This window comes from Hippocampus zosterae, chromosome 7 (genome assembly GCF_025434085.1).
Source record: "Hippocampus zosterae strain Florida chromosome 7, ASM2543408v3, whole genome shotgun sequence".
In the NCBI taxonomy this organism is placed as follows: domain Eukaryota; kingdom Metazoa; phylum Chordata; class Actinopteri; order Syngnathiformes; family Syngnathidae; genus Hippocampus; species Hippocampus zosterae.
In genome coordinates this window covers 5736868-5753836 of record NC_067457.1, presented here as the reverse complement: position 1 = coordinate 5753836, position 16969 = coordinate 5736868, and the positions used below count along the sequence as shown (strand labels likewise).

Below are 16969 nucleotides of genomic sequence, written 5' to 3'. Positions count from 1 at the left end.
AAATCAATGTGGAAATGTAGAACTATGAAGAAGGCTATTAAATCATCTTCCAAAGTGTACACATGCATACAATGCATTTAAAGGAACAGTGTCTCATTGCTCGGGTATAAATACTCAAACAGATGTTGGGAAAGTACCGTGGCCTCTTACTGTCTCAGGTTATAACAGCACTTGTTGGCCACAGACATCTCGATGAAAAGTCAAAGAGCTCACAAGTGTATCATCTTTGTTGGGGCCTCAACATGCCTGAAAATGCAATTTTAGGGTATATCCTGGTGAAATTTTATCGTATTTCCCGCACAATAAGGCACGCCGATTCCATTTTCTCAAAAGCTGAGAGTGCGCCATATAATCCGATGTGCCTTATATATTAATCAATATTCTGATTTCTTGGATGTAGTCTAAATCATAGCTGTATTGTATTGTATTGCCTGAAGCCTACAACCAGCTTCACTGACCAGAGGAAATTTGGTGCTTTGATTTTTGGCGACGCAACGGGGTCATGGCTAGTTTTAGAGTAAAATAATAAGCCATGAAGTGACCATGTTCCTGGGTCAAGACATAGAAATGGGTTAAAGAGCTATTCTAAGAGCTCACCCAGATAGCTAAAGTAAGATACAGCAGAGCAGCTGCGGCCGAAGGGGGACACAACGTTAAATCCAATGCTTTACTTCCAGCGTGGCTGGGAAAAGGTTTTTGAGTGTTCACAGGGTGTAAATTTGACATGGTGTAAATTTAAGCATTGATTCTAGATTGGCCTTCAAACAAAAGCAATCCTGAACCATTTTCCTTCTTTTTCTTAGGAGGTTTCTTCTGCCTGATGTCAACCTGAGCACCAGGGGATCTACTCGTGTATGAGCCAGCCACACAGGTGATGGCGCAAAACAGGAAGAAACCTGTTGACCTCATGGGCTGCGCGGAAAAGCGTCACGTCAGCCACCGGGGAGGCAACATGCTCCATCATCGCTTCCCGAATGGCTTCACCGACCTGCTTATGGACGAGACCGACCGCGAGGTCAGCACGCTCACCGACCGAGCCTTCCGGAGCCTCTGCGTTGGAGATGACGCCATTTACAACGATGATTTCTTGTATGGATATTCACCGTTCAGCTGTCATAAACCGTTGGCAGGGGAGCCGTTGAAAAAAAATCACCAAAAGGAATCCAAAAAGCAAAGGAAAAATGACAGAGAGAAAGAAAAGAAGATCTCAAGCATGTCATCGTTTCTCAAGGCATTAAGTACCACGGGGGCTAACTGTGAACGAATACTCCTCAAAAATGGCGACATGGCAGACTCCAATGGGGAATCATGGGATAAGTCTGCGCTCCGCAGCATCCAAAGAGAACTGTCGGAATTCTCCTCTGACTATCACAGCCATCTCGTGGGTGGACATGATGACAAACGTACTTTTCATCAATCTGGGTACGATTCGTCGAGCAAAGGTCTGTTTTCTGGAAAGTCATCCAAGATGAAAAATGGGAAAGCCACGGTCAAACTGAAGAAGCTCAATGTCAAAAACTTTTTCCTACACAGTGAGTTCAGCCCTTTCCGGACATGGGAAGGTATGAATCAGTTCTGCTTCGGCCATGAGAATGCTTCTATCCTCCCTGCAGAAATGACTCCAAAATGGTATGACCTACCATTTTACAAAGAGTTAACAGAGGCTCATATGAAAGAGACTCTGCATACACAAGAGATACTGAAAGAAGTAGATGAGCCGCCTGCTCCCGCTTCCCTTCCTCCTCCTGCAACTCCTCCGGCTCCACCCCCACCTCCCCCTCCTCCTCCTGCTCTACCTTCACCACCTCCTCCTCCCATTGCCCCTAAACCTGTCACTTCCACTTCACCACCCAAAGTCCTGCCAAAGCCCCAGAAAAGGTGCTCTTCTGATATAACTGATGGAAATGTTGTCCCCTGGAGGCAGACGCATACAAGTGTGAAGACTGCGGTTCCACTTAAGCAAGAGCCTCAGGACGAGAGCTCAACAGCAAAACTGGACAAAAATGTTTCACTGATCCCCAACACCACAAGGCCTAAGGAGGCGCAAGTGGTCGAAGAGCTCAGCCCTCCGGTCTCAACTCCATTCAGCATCTGCCAGCTGATGACACCCCTCATTCCCTCCAGACAACCAACAGAAACATCGGAAATCCTCTCCGCCATCCTTTCACCTTCTGTACTGGATCTTCCCCAAGGGCCTCACTCGGAGGCCAAACTGACACCCGAACCTCCCATCAAGAGGGATGGCTACAAATCACTGGCGTCGAGCATCCTCTTCAACCTCAAAGACAACAGGAAGCGGGTCAAAAGTCGCTACAGCCCACCTAAATTCAAAACTTTAGAAGCACCTGGAAACGACACCCAATCTCCATTGTCGGAGAGTCTTAAGCAACAAAATAATTCAGAGGGCGACACATGTGGTTTAAGCACTCCTGCTATTTCAAAAGAAGGCCAGACGGTACGCAGTCCAGTTTTAGAGTCTGTCAAGCCCCCAACTGTCGGCCTTAGCCAGCGTGCAGGTGATGGGTCGCGGTCTGATGATTACTTGTTATCTAATCTGCTACACAACAAAAGGGAGGCTCTCAGTAATGGAAATCTCTGTGATGAGAATGCAAACTCCCAAATTATGGACACAAAAAGGAACAAAAGCCACACGGCTAAAAAGCAAAGTTATCCGTCGCTTAATCTGTACAAGAAAGCCAGCCCTCCCGTCTTAATGCATTACTCCAATGAGTCACCAGGGCTTTCACCTAACATCAATTGTGGTCATTCACCACTATTCGCAGCCTCGGAACATGATCAGGAAACCCTTCCGTTAAGCGAATCAATCAGGAAAGAGCCACCAAATGTACGAGACAAAACAAACATGCCCGTGAAATCCTTAAAAGAAAACCATTTTGGAGAAGATAGCGCGAGTTCTAAAGTGAGGGATAGCAAGGGCCAAGCGATGAGCACATTGGATGTCATCAGGGCTGCAAAGGACGCGATTAATGCAACAAAAACTAGAGTCCTCCACGCGCCTCAGTCCGAGAGCATCAATAAAGCCATGTCAGACAGAGAAGAATGTAAAGACAAAGATGACATGTTTGTATGTTCCGATGTTATTATTGAGAATAGAAACGCAGCCGAAAATGATCAAGTCAGAAGTGAGTCCAAAAATGTCGTCAAGAAAGAGCCCCCACCGGTTCCAAAGAAAAACCTTACCAAGGAGAATGTTCAACAGTCTCCATACAAAAAGAAAACACACCTCACGGATGAACTTTCTAATTGTGACTTAGGGGAAACCGCCCCAGATAGTCAAGACAGGCTAAAGCACAAATTCTCAGACAGACTGAACAATTACATCAAATGTCAGCGGCATACTGTAACAGATGAGGAACACAGAGATGATGAAGATGATACGAAGGTGACCTTGAGAATCGGAAAGGATGCCACGACTGACAGCGAACACATCATTCATGACTTGCACGCTCTGAAAGAGCTGGAGATGGCCCGCCTAAGCGATCGGGAGCACCAAGCGGGAGGTCCCAACCTAGACGAAGTGGCCAGAGCAAAAAATGATTTGATCTCCCGGGAGTTAAAGAACATCAAGAAGGGAATGTTGTCCATGAGAGGGAACACTTTGGCAAAGAGGGAACTATTTACCATGAAAGAGAAGCAGCTGAGTAAGCGGGAGGTTCCCACTAAGAAGGGTGGCAGCGTCATGATCAACAAAGCACTGGTGAATGACAATTACGACAAGGCCAAATTAGCACTGGAGGAGGTTATCTTGAGTAGGGAGATGACAAGGAATAAAGCCATGAATCAGGATGCAAATACGGCATTTGCCGCATATGCCACGGACGGAAGTTACGGATCAAGGGTACAGGCAAGTAAAAATGTGATGAAAGACTCAATTGCAGAAGCCGACAGAGACAAAAGTTACATGGCAGATAAAGAGAAAGACTTCAGAGAAAGATTGGGGGATTTGAGAGACCATAAGCACATGAGGCAGATCCTCTCCCAGACTGAACCCAGACTGGCTGAGACTCAGAGATCAGACGAGAGAGTGGAGGCCCTGCCAGGTATGAGCAATGTTGACAGCGGCTTAAATTCACCTTCAAGATTGGACTTCAAGTATGCCAATGAGCGACGAATTGACAGTTCCGCTCATTGGCCTGAGAAGGATGTAAATTTAAAGCAATTCTCGGAAAATGTCGCCGGGAGAGGGATTTGTGACAACCAAGCGTTGGAAAAACCCTCTGTTCCTCCTCGGAGTAAAAAAGCCGGAAACAGAAGAAATGAGACCAGTGATAAAGAAGCTCTCTATAACAGAGATGTGGAAGTGAACAGAATACAAAATACAACAAGCACAAAAGTTGCTTTGCCAACCAACTCCAGTGAAGAAAATAGCAACGTGGCAATTAACGACGCAGTTACCCGCGACCTATATTTGCCTTCCAAGCACAGCCACGGTGAAAAACGCTACTCTTTGTTGTCAGACATTGAAGCAAATACAGAGACAGTTGAGAATGCCCCCGAAGAAGCCACAGGCAGAAATATTGAGAGGTCTTTACAACCCGACAGTGCAGCAATTCACGTCCTGGCGGAAGATCTTGGCAAAATGCCTAAAGGCAAGAGCGATATGGATGTAGAGGCTCTAACGAGGACTATAATATCCCCTGAAATTCTTGTAAACGGCGTCGGCATTGACGACCACACCAGCATGTCCTCAAAATCTTCTTACTTCTCTGTGGAGAGTCCACCACAAAGGAATGCTGAGTCAATCCTTTATCACTCTCTGGAGAACCTAGATAAGGTTGGCCTGGACAACAGAGGAGATCATCTTCTTGGACCCGTTAAAAAAGATTCAGACAAGCCAGGGATTGAATATTATTCTTTCAATGATCTGGAGAGTGAATCGGCGATTGCGAGGGAATCAGTCAAGCATGAAGAAGAGAACGTGAACCAAAAGGAAAGCAAACAACATACCACCAAATGTCCTCGCCCATCCCAAGATGAAGATATCCATAATCCGATGTCACCTTCGAACATCTTAACTCCAATGTTGGATATCCCTGCTTTATTTAAAATAAAAGACAACACTTTCAGTAACAAGATGAAGAAGATTACACAACCCTGGACACGGCAGGGCCTCATGAATAACTCTGAGAAGCTTGCGGAGGACTTGCATCCATTAAATGAAAACTCAAATCCACCATCGGCAAATGAAACAAGCCCCTCATTTACAAGTGAAGTCTTCCAGCCTGAAGAGACATTGTCAATCGTCTCATCGCCATCACTGTTCCCTCCATTGATTCAGCAACAGAAGTCAGGGAGACCCCGCAAAGTAGTACTTCCTGCTCCCCAAAAGGAGAACGACAGTTTTTCTGTGGTGAGTCCCATACCAGAAGGTGTGGAGACTTTGACAGTGCCAACAACGGAGCGAGACATATCAAAGGTTCCAAGCGAACGCTCCGGGTCCACTTGCAGTTTTAACGACAGCCAATTAGGGTTCGCCAAACCTCCAGCCGTCTTACCCAAATCCGAGCGGGCCGTTCTCAAAGCTATGAAACTGACAAACCGGCGGATTAAAAAAGCCGAGGCTGAGAAGTCAAGTCCGAGCAAACACAGAAGTGACAAATCCGTACCGAGGAGCGGTGAGAAAAAGCATCACAGAGAAGGTCAGAAACGTGGCGGAAACAGCAACGATGCGGCCGTTGCCGACGATGAAGAATTTCCTCCGAAAAAAGCAGAAACGAGCCAGAAGACAAGACAATCCAGCCACCATTCAATAGAAGGCAATCACCTTACCGAAGGACTTGCAACTGAACGAGGCCGTAGTCGTGGCAAACAAACTCGAGAGAAACCAGAACAAAGACACTGCAGCAGTGATCGTCTCATCGGTATCGCTCCTGTCTACAAACCCAATGTTGGACCAGTGCCGAATATTCGCTCGCAAAGCATCGACAGATACTTAGGCGACAGAGTGGGTCGCAGGTATAGCACCGGCACGTCTGTCAATGAGAGACTTGACCCGAGAAGTACACACATTGAGAGATCCATCGTGGACGAGTTTCATCAGCGGGGCCGAGCCAAAGAAAAAATGCTGAGAGAGAAACCGCTGAGGAGGAGTCAGAGCATCGACACGCACAGCCTGCAGTCCGCCAGGCCGCCAAGCTTCTCCCGCCAGCTCAGCCACACCGGCCAATTCTCTCGCCAGTCCAGCATCGAACACACTGGCGTCATGCAGTCCATCCCCGCGACCCAACGAAAACTCCTGCAGGATCCAGACTCGGGACAGTATTATTTTGTAGACCTGCCCGTCCAAGTCCAAACAAAAACCTTCTTTGATCCTGAGACTGGAAGCTACGTGCAGCTGCCCGTCCAGCCCCCAGACGGCGCTGTTCTTCAGGCATCCTCCATGGAAGTTTTATCCCCTCCGTTGGTAGTTTACCATGGCTTTGTCCCAGTGCCTCTGACCCCCATGGCCCAGAATGCTACCATCCAAGTACCTTATGTGGAGCAAGAACAGCAGCAATTGAACATGTCAAGGCAAGTCCATTGCAAGGACGGGCATCCTTATTTAGAGCCTGTCTATGGGGAGCATGAACATATTTTGGGCGAGTTCCTCGGTACCGAGGAAGTGGACTCTCCTAGTTGATAGGATAAGGATTTTGCACACATTTATGGTTCTTTCACCAACCTTCTTGTGGTTATGAATTCTGTTTTTTTTATGGGTTTGAAATGACAATCAACATATGATTGATGGCTTTCAATCTTCTTTGATTCACATTGGTACACAACGACTGCCATTTGACGTGTTCTATTTCAATTCATTCGAATACGTAACAGATACAGTTTTGTTCACCTCATCCGTCCACATTAGGTACCCCGTCTGATTTTGGGCAAGAAGCATGCTATACACTGGGCCGACGAGTCGCCAGTCAATTGAGGGCCACGTGCAGACAAATAATTCAATCTGATGGAGAATTTAGCCTCAATTTAGACAATATGCATGTGTGGAAAGCAGCCAGAGTAGGTTGGAGTCTAGATTTGAAAGCCAATACTCAAGCACACGTTGCAACCACAATATTCCACCGTGCTGCCTACATGTTTGTTTTCAGTTGAACTCGCTAACCCCGGTCATTTTATTGATTTAATTTTATGCCTTATGACTTGAATGCACACTGAAAAATATGTAAAAAGACAAATGTTTGAATGTAAATGTGGAATATTTATTCTAAATGCAGTGTGTTATTAAAGGATGAATGTGGTATGAGTTTCCATTACTTCTTAAACGATGCCGCGCTGAATCCAGAATGAACACAAATGAAAGTCAAAACGTTTTGCCTACTGATGAGGGAATGTGTTGGAGAATTATGCTCACCTAATTTAGATTAGATAGTGCTATTTTTTTTTGCTGTGTGTTTTGAAATACGCATGTATATGAAATGGTTTTGCAAAACAATTTGTTGAATTGGTATTTTTTTTTCCTTTTTAAATTAGCATAAACCAGGTGTGCGTTATGTAGATCAGCCTTCTCCCCCGCCCACCCCACCAAAAAAACTAAGCAGTAATGTTACATTTAAGTTTTTGCCTGTGTTCATAAAGCATTGCTGAAAACAGCCACTAGGGGGCATATTTGCAGGGTATTGGGGGCTGCTATGATTCACTGATGAACAGAATTCATCATGAGCGGTCTCATTGGCAATTCATTTCTCATTCTGTCATCGTGCTGATGTAGGTCTCTAATAATAATAATCTTAAAACATCTCCCTGTCACTTATTGTCCCATTTTCTGTGTGAAATATCAGTGGCAGCCGCAGCTCAAGGCCACCATGTCATCATACTGTTTCAAAACCACATTCTCCTCGTCATCAAAATACAACAAACTGATGGACTGAAGTTTGTCGGGCACACAGCAGGGCGCTTCGACTTCATCCACGGACAGCTTGAGTGCGTGCATGATGGAGCGGACGGTGGCGTGGTTGGTGGCTCGGAGGTTACCTCCCAGCGGGAAGGGACAAGAGCCCTTGCAGTGGTAAGCGTTGTAACCCCGCGGCGAGATGATCCAGCCTGACCAACCAATCTCCTCGAAGTCTACAAAGAGGGAGACCCTGTGGCAGGATCGGGAATGGCCACGAGGTAAGAGCCCGGGGGCTCCACGTCGCCTCCTAGTGGGGCGGTAGTGGAGTTCAGCAGCAGCAGGCGAAGACTGGGCTGGTCCTGGCCGAACGAGAGAGAAAATTAGAAACAAGGTTCAGCACATTTGTGTCATAGGATGTTGGAAATTCATTTTGAGAGATGTATCTAATTTGACTCTTTCATCCAGTTACAAACAGCTCGCAGTCACATGCAGCACATTCTTCACTATTTTGAATGTGGGGCCTTGAGACTTTTCCATCAGTCCTGTTGGGATAGATGTGATACTAGATTTTTTGTGTGGATTGGATCAACCGTTTTTATTTTGGGGGGTGGTGGGGCAAATTTGACATGTTAGATTCCACCGTTAACTCACCAAAGTAAGACTGGTTGGATGCTCCTGCCCTCCCATCATCAGAGAATATCACCAAGTAGGCGTTAGTGTCTGCTGGCTCCCCACGAAACTTAGATGACATAACCACAGAGTCCATCCAAGTCCCAGATGGCAGCGTGGTCACTATCAGGATGCCGTTGTTATCTTGGCTGTTGCAGATCCACTTAGCCACCTAAAAAAAAAAAAAAAAAGTCAACTAGGCCTTTTCCCAAATTTATTTTGCTGATGAGGGGTAAATGAAGAATACCAACTGTTTGTGTGACATTGAAGACTTCCCATCCCTGGGTGTAAAGAGGAACCAGTCTGGAGGTGATGAGGTTTCCTCGCCAAGGTTTCACTTGACTGTCCAGTACTTCATACAAATCCACCTGAGTGGTAACAAGACACAGCCATAAGTTTGATCTAATGCTAGAGCTGTTTGTGAGCGATGACCTCTGTTGGTAATTTGTTCTTTCAAAATTCAACTGTCAAAAAAAGAAAAAAAAATCACATTTGAAAACAGACGGCCCCTTTTGGAAGGTATCCTGCTGACATACATAACTTCGCCCTCCCACAAATACCTTCAAGAACACAGATCATTAATTCTACCTTGTAAAAATGGGGCCTGTAGGACTTTTCTCTGAAATGCTTCTGTTTCCTTCGAAACCAACGGAACTCGGCTTTAATCATCCTCTCTTCTCTTCTAAAGGAAGAGAGGTTGAAAAAGTGAAACCTCTCACCATAACGACCTGAAACGCAAGAAAAACTACTTCAGTTAAACCACATACTCTTATTTGCAGAAGCCTGACTTTTTGTTGTCAAAAGCAAAAATAACTTCTCTGCACACAAAACATTTCCCCTTATTAGCGTACATCATGAGGTTGCTTGACTCGTGCAAAAAAAAAAAAAAAGTTTTTCTACCTGATAAGTCGCGAATATCTCCATCAATCAAAAGAAAACGTGCAACTGTAAAAGTAAAAACGCGTCACTGGTGATGCGCAATTACGCATTTGAAAAACAACTGCGAACCCGAATGAGTATTATTCAACGCTGTTATACACAACACAAATCATTCAATCCCGTTCTTCAAAGTGCCACCAACCTTTATCCTCAAAGCTCCTCACCACATTTCCTTCCAGAATCTCCTTTTGACTTTTTCTCGTCCCGTCCGACACGGACACTGCGTGAAACAAATCCAACATGAACTGAGGCGCCTTCTTGTGGGGGGCCTGCCCCGGTGCGCCCCGGAGCAACTCCTTCCAATTGAATAAAACGTCAAGCTTTTCGGACAACATCCTGTCGGGGTCCGAGTCCGCCCGCGTCCCCGTCGGCCCGGCCAGCAGCACCGTGACGCAGCGTAGCTGGAGGGCGAGGACGAGCCAGAAGCGCACAGCTCCTCTTGACATATTGGCAAGGGGCGGACTGAGCTGGACACCTGCCGGACTAAGCGTGATAAGGACACACTCGTGCCATTTGATGACACTATTTAGCTAACATCAGCGGGTGATTGGACCTTGATTGATGATGATGATGATGGAAGGCGGGGGCGAAAATAACCTCGCAGACACAAAGGAAAGGTGAAAATGGCCCAAAAGTGAGTCGTAGAGATAATATCCCTCCGGCTTCCCACCCAAAAAAAAAACTAATAACTAATATATAACAGACGATTAGGGTAAATCATCATCATTACTGACATTAAAATACGGTAGTAGCCCAAGTGTTCATTAGACAGTGGTTTTATTCCACAGCAACCCAATATCGTACATATGGATAAGGCTGAGGGGGGAATAAACCTGCGCCTGCAAATTCAATTTAGAAAAATACCAAAATAACAGTAATAACAGTTGTAGAACAATAAATGTAGGAAAATAGATAAATACAACTGAACTCGTTTCTTCCATGTGCCACTAGAGGGAGCACACGAGCAGCTGGTCGAGCCATGGCAGAAGGTCACTTCACGTCGCGTTTTAGAAATACATTAAATATGTAAATTTCACGATTACCGAATTAAGTAAACCATGGAAATGAATCTATTGTTGACATACACAAATAAGTAAACTAATATTTCAGATTCTTTTCAATCAAGAATTAATTGCAAGGCACTAAATGCAAACGCGGAAAAAAAAATCACGAGAAAATAAACATGTGTAAAATGTATGCAGATTTCTATTGATGATCATACAAGCTACATTTTTGCTACAGCATCTCAATGGAGCGCATTTTACACCGGGGTGAGGAGGGTTCAACCAAAGTAAAGTTTCCCCATCATCATGTTCTTTCTTTTTTCATGGCCATCTGTCTGTTATCAGTGTGAAGCCAGTTGCAAGAAAGCAAACGAAGAGCGAAAGCCATGACGCACATGATGCGCATTGTTAGCGTGCACATGTGCCCCCCCCCATCGTGCACACATTGGCTCTGTTTGGACAGTGACTGAGGATGACGCTCATGACCCCCCTACGTGAGAATTAATCTCAGACGACCTCCAATCACATGGAACAAAGGGAATCAAATTCTCCAGACCATCAGGTTGATCAAAAGTTCATCTGATTACAGAGGAATGACAAGGCCGTATTTGGGAAGAACCGTTACTCATTTTTAGGCTCTTCATATTGAATGGGACTTGTCTGATAACTCTGCTTGGCCAGGCTGTCAGATAAGGCAGGATACATTCTGTAGTCATAAATTAAGCTAACTAAAAGCTCCCTGCTGATTGGATTTGATGCGACAAAGTCAAGGACACATGACAAAGTGTGGTATGGAAATCCATGTTTACTGACAATAGGGATGTGAGGATTTTCCTTCTCTTGCGGTCGGAGTCCACAAAGGCCTGATTGACTGTGGTGGTGTTTGTGTTAAAAATGCTTTTTATTTTTATTTGCAACATTGCTTGATGATTTATCTTGGTTAAGGAGTTTGATTCTCCTCTCATTTCATGCATGCAAGCACCGCGCATGTCTTCACAACGCTGTCATGTTGGATTGGGCCAACTCAACACACAAGCCACGACATTTATTGCCACTAATCCAACACAATATCTCTCAGATGATTAACAATGGATATATGATTACAGTTGTATCTGCAATTAAGTTAGATTAATAGTGAGACTGATGAATTTGCCCAATATTGCAGGTCATAATAATATCTGCATTTTGACTCATGCAGCAAAACAGTGACCAGTGTTCACGTCACAGAGACTGGTCGCCCATATTTGGTTGCAGGATTTGCAATTGAACACCAGGTGGCAATGTTGACCTTGATATGGCTATTGACAAATCACAGCATGTTAAAAAAAATCTTCCTACAATAAATCCGCCTGATGTTATAATGGGACATAATTTACTATCCAGGGCGTCATGACCTATTTTAATCCAGAATTTAAAGAAAAAAAATGACCTTCTCCCTTGGCCTACAGCCTCGTCATAGGTCAGCTAATGGCCGAAAAGCAACAAAAGACTGCTCACATTCTAATTGGGATTGGCTATGATTTGGCCTGACGCACCAACAAAACGGATCGGAAATAAATCAATCAAGATGTGATGTACGCGGGGGAAGTTGCGCATACAGAGTACAGTCCTATGAAAGATTAAATCGCGGAACCTCACCACTTTGTGACATATGCCGTCATGACACCATCTTCGTATCCATTCATGATCTATATTTTGGAGTGAAAATCAATAGCCAAAAAGGGTTGTAGGTGGATGTCACATTCATTTTGGTTGTCCGCGATCAGCCAAGGGCCACCTGGCTTCACATCTGACAAGTGTGTGCATGTGTTAATGACTTCACCTTGTGTTAAATACCTGTACTGAGACAATTAGACACACATGGAAGGCATTTCACCTCAAGTGCTGGCCACCACCGCCGCTGCCGCCGCCGCTACGTTCTCTGAATGAATAATGAAGAGGAATACAATCACAGTAAAAGTGGAACCACATGACATGACTTTCAATGTGACATTCAAAATGGGGGCCCCCACGCCCCACTCCCCTGTTCCCCTATTGCCACTGACTGCAAACATGTTCGGTTTAGCCTGTTTGTTTTTTTCCATCCCCCCCCCCCCGGAGTATTTGGTTACTTTTGAGTCTTGTTTAACTATCAAGATTTTGGAAAGCTCATGTGGACTGTTGAGGGATTGAAATTTTCACTGGCTACATGTGACAGACCAGCGCAGTCGAATGGCACAATGCTATATGCCAATGACGTTGACACCAACTGCAATACTATCATGTGCATAAAAATAATCCTCAAAGTGCTGTGTGCACCTAAACAGAAAATATTGCTTAGTTAGTCCAATCGTAGGCAGAATTTGAATACAATTATCTAATCAGAATTTTAATATGACGTTGAGGTCGCTTAGCCGTATATTTGTCATTCAAGCTTTATTTTTGGAGCGCCATCAAAAGAGTATTTAGTTTTGGTTCAAGCTTCGGAGTCAGCTAAATTACTGTATATGTGCTCATGGACCAGCTTAGCCTTTTTTTTTTCTTCCCCCTAGTCAACAACTCATTTCCCCCCACAGCGCGCTCACCACACTGCACGAGTGCCTCACCTTTGCGCTATTAAATCCGCCAGACGCTACTTCATCTGGCAAGTTGTCGCGGTTTTTTGGGGTGATATTCATAATTGCCGAAACATACTTGTTTCCCTTCTGACTCTCCGTTCATTATTATCCAATATTTTGCAGCACTAATTGACATATGACGTTCACCTGCTCGTAATTATGCTGTTTGTTATGCTGGTGGGCCACCTGCATGGTCCGCTTAGTATGTGTGTGTGTGTGTGTGTGTGTGTGTGCGTAGGGCTTCGTCTGTAGAAATCCATTCACGTTTAAATGCTTGTTTACCTAATTGGACTCCACTTACTCAAGTATAATTAGAATTCAGGTTCAACTCCAGTTGTGTGGCTAACTGGATGGAGCGTGTGGACGCGGATGATGGATTTCCCAACGGCAATATTCTGTTGATGAATGACAATGGGACCAAAGTGAGACTTTCCAGCGAATTTGGAGGCTCACGGAATCAAGGCATCATTTGCCACCCTGTTTAGCGAGTTTATAAATGTCATGTTTCAGACAGAAAAGTGAGTTTGTGACATAACATTAAAAAAAAAACGTGACAACTTTTTTTTTTTACTCTGTATGAGGCACAAAAAGAGTAGGAAAGAAAACGGGAATGGCGTCTCAGATTGGGTCGTCATAAAGGTTACAATATTGTACTGTACCAAAAAAAACGAAATGCTCCTGTGACTTCAGGTGTTAGTTAATGCAACATGAGCTCCGCGTGATTAAACTTCCAAATCATATCGCGTGTTTATGAATGCTCCTAGATGATTTGAAGGGATTGGTCTGCTATTTAAGTTGGCTCGTTGGTCATGCTTGCAGCCCATTATTGCTGAGGTCTGTTATCTGGATCGCACATCTGCCGCTCCCTTTTTGTGGTCTTTATTTGCATAAACTGGTCACCGCTCTGAAAAATGTTGATGATAAATGATGCGAGGAGAAACTGGAGCCGGGCCTATCTGCTTGAGTTTTTTTTTTTGGATTGCCATGATTTTTCTGCCTTTTGACTCTTGTTGTTGTCCCTCGCAAAAAGCCTTGACTAAGCACTCCGACGACCAACATCCAGTCAATGTGCGTCGACTTTTTTGACAGCTAATTTTCCCATGACAAAGCAAATATCTACACTGCTTATAAATTGAATTTCATTTGAGGGATTTTTGGGGAATCAACAATTAGCAATTAGCCTGATTGCTAATTGTCGATTCCCCAAACATCATCTTTCTAATTTACATCATGGCTCCCTCGGACCTAGTTTCTCCGCATATGACCCCAGACTTCAGATTTCGAATGAAATAAGCATATGTGGCTGTAGTCATTCATTGTATCAATAAGTTTAAAAAAAAAAGTGTATTTTTTGGGACATTTTTCAAATCCGCAGGTCTCGAAAATATACCTTGCGGCAGAGGCGTGAGGAATTGCTGCTCAATGCTTTCAGACGAGGATTTGCGATAAGTAATCTGATCCAAGACTCCCGTCTGAGACGAGGGCGGCATATGGAATTCATCCAGTGCACGCATCCATTTTTCATCATCACCCTCCTCCCGTTACCCTATTGTAGTGTCTAATGGTGCACCCATTGGCCGTTTAGACACGCCAGATACTCCACACGCTTTCATCTTCGTCACCTTCGTCCACTGTCTGGCTTCAGAAATGTCTTCTCAAGTGTACTTAAACTGTTACAAAGCTCCAAGGGGTCCTTTTTTTTTTTAAGGAATCCTCCTCTCATTGTGGTTTTGGAGACAGTCAACGTATGGCGATTCTATAAGTACACGAATGAAGTAAAGGTTTCATTTATTTCCTGCAAAGACTCCGAGAATAATCGCAGACAAGCCTCATTTCTGCAGAAGAATCTCAATTGCTTGCGTGGCGCTAAGGAGATCACAGATGTGCGCTTTGTGCAACCACACAGATCTCCAAGGATTTATGAAGTGTTTTATAGTAAGTGCAAGAAGCCGATAACCATTTAGGCAATATGTAATTACGTTTAATTATTGAGTGAAAAACAAGAGTTTGCCCCTGCCAGCCTGTCATTTTTTTTTTAATAGAAACACTTTCTCCCATGCACAGAAATGCATGTAATTCTGTGTAATGCTTGGCTTTGAGGGAGTTACTCCTTTTTTTTTTTTTTAAATGGGCCATTATGATGGCGGAATGTTTATGAGTACTCAGATTGCGGCGTCGCCTTTATCACCCTTTGTCAAACCTTCCAATGCAACACCTCTTAAAATATTCAATCTTTTGAAAGAGTCAAGGTCAGGGAGGCGATGCTTTCTGCTTTTCTCTTTGCTTCAAGAGGTGTTCCGAGCCAACAAGTAGCAGATGTAACAAATTACAGAGCGCATTGTTACATTTGGGCTTAAGGAATTGGACTGAACTTGTTCATGTTCCAGTGGCGGAACTGCAGCCCCCCGTAACCCCACCCCAGGATGGCCTCCAATGTGCAGTCAGTCCACACCACTAAGTTATATACAGTGGAACTTCTGAAGTCAGAGTCGCAGTTCCGGGACGCAGGTCCACATCGGATTTGGAAATCATCATTTTTCATGAGAAATAATATACTGTAAATAAAACTGGTCCACATCGGATTTGGAAATCATCATTTTTCATGAGAAATAATATACTGTAAATAAAACTGCCACAACCGCAAAACATTTCAAGAGGGTTTTTGATGCAGTGCTGTTTCTGTTCCGCTCAGCCAATAGAAAAGGCATTCATTCATTCATCTTCCGTACCGCTTGATCCTCACTAGGGTCGCGGGGGGTGCTGGAGCCCATCCCAGCCGTCTCCGGGCAGTAGGCGGGGGACACCCTGAATCGGTTGCCAGCCAATCGCAGGGCACACATAGACGAACAACCATCCACGCTTACACTCACACATAGGGACAATTTAGAGTGTTCAATCAGCCTACCATGCATGTTTTTGGAATGTGGGAGGAAACCGGAGCACCCGGAGAAAACCCACGCAGACCCGGGGAGAACATGCAAACTCCACACAGGGAGGCCGGAGCTGGAATCGAACCCGGTACCTCTGCACTGTGAAGCCGACGTGCTAACCACTGGACTACTGGGCCGCTAGAAAAAGGCATAACTGCAGCAATAATAAATAAATACATTAAATTAAAATAATACCAATGGCAACAAATGAGTAGATGGCACCAAACACAATAATATATATAATAATAATAATTTGCAAAGGGCTTTAAAATCAGGAAGGCAAAACTCTCTTTGCAGCAACCAAGTCCTCCTGCAGGTCTCAATCTGCCCTGCCAGGGGGCAGTAGAGTATCACGTATAAGCTCAACTGGGCCCTCAGCTCACTTGCATTTTTGCAGCTGACTGGTTAAGCAACTAAATGTGCAACAAGTTTGGCTTCAATACAGAAATGAGCGTGAATGTAAAGAATATGAGTTGTCTTCCTACTTGCATCTGCTCGGATGTAAAGAAGCGGAGGCGTACAGCATGTTTACACCTTCCTGTGCGTTCACATCCTACTCACAATGTGTCATCTGAGTACGCCGTGGGTTTCTTTTGCGCACAAAGGACGCTCACGAGTGTGTTACAGTACAAACACGATGCAAAGGGGGTTATCAAGCAGCAATATTTGACCTCAGGAATGACATCATCACCACGGGATCCAGTGGGGATGCTGAGGCCAGTTGGGAAAGGATATAAAGAGCTTTGGTTAAACGTTCGATTTGTATCGCTAACCTCCTTTATTGGCATTTGGGAATAGATTAGCGTGTTTTGGGGAGGAAGTCGATCTTTGAAGACTTGGCTGTGGTTCCCTTTGCGGTTCCAAGTCTCGAGTTTTCTAATGGTGGGAATGGGAAGATAGCTGCAGTGAGGGATTACTGTAATCCTGAATACATTTGGAATCGTTTACTCTCTCTCATCCTATTTATACACAAGTGGTTACAAG

General features: G+C 44.6%; 1 protein-coding gene across 1 annotated transcript; it reads right to left on the bottom strand.

Moving 5' to 3' along the window:
- Window positions 1–7390: 7390 nt before the first annotated feature.
- On the bottom strand, window positions 7391–11946 carry LOC127604781 (bone morphogenetic protein 2-like). The gene is made up of 5 exons (XM_052072064.1): window positions 9597–11946; window positions 9104–9243; window positions 8767–8883; window positions 8498–8687; window positions 7391–8205 (listed from the first exon to the last, which is right to left on the bottom strand). Exons 1-5 carry the CDS (start codon window positions 9898–9900, stop codon window positions 7790–7792), a joined length of 1167 nt encoding a protein of 388 aa, XP_051928024.1. The 5' UTR covers window positions 9901–11946; the 3' UTR covers window positions 7391–7789.
- Window positions 11947–16969: the final 5023 nt, after the last annotated feature.

What these genes read in the sequence shown, in the direction of transcription:
- LOC127604781 (XM_052072064.1), bottom strand. Translation starts at nt 9,900, where the DNA reads ATGTCAAGAGGAGCTGTGCGCTTCTGGCTCGTCCTCGCCCTCCAGCTA. An exon ending in TCTTCAATGTCACACAAACA is followed by an intron (nt 8,688 to 8,766) that starts GTTGGTATTCTT and finishes TTTTTTTTTTAG; the next exon opens with GTGGCTAAGTGGATCTGCAA. An exon ending in ATCCAACCAGTCTTACTTTG is followed by an intron (nt 8,206 to 8,497) that starts GTGAGTTAACGG and finishes TCGTTCGGCCAG; the next exon opens with GACCAGCCCAGTCTTCGCCT.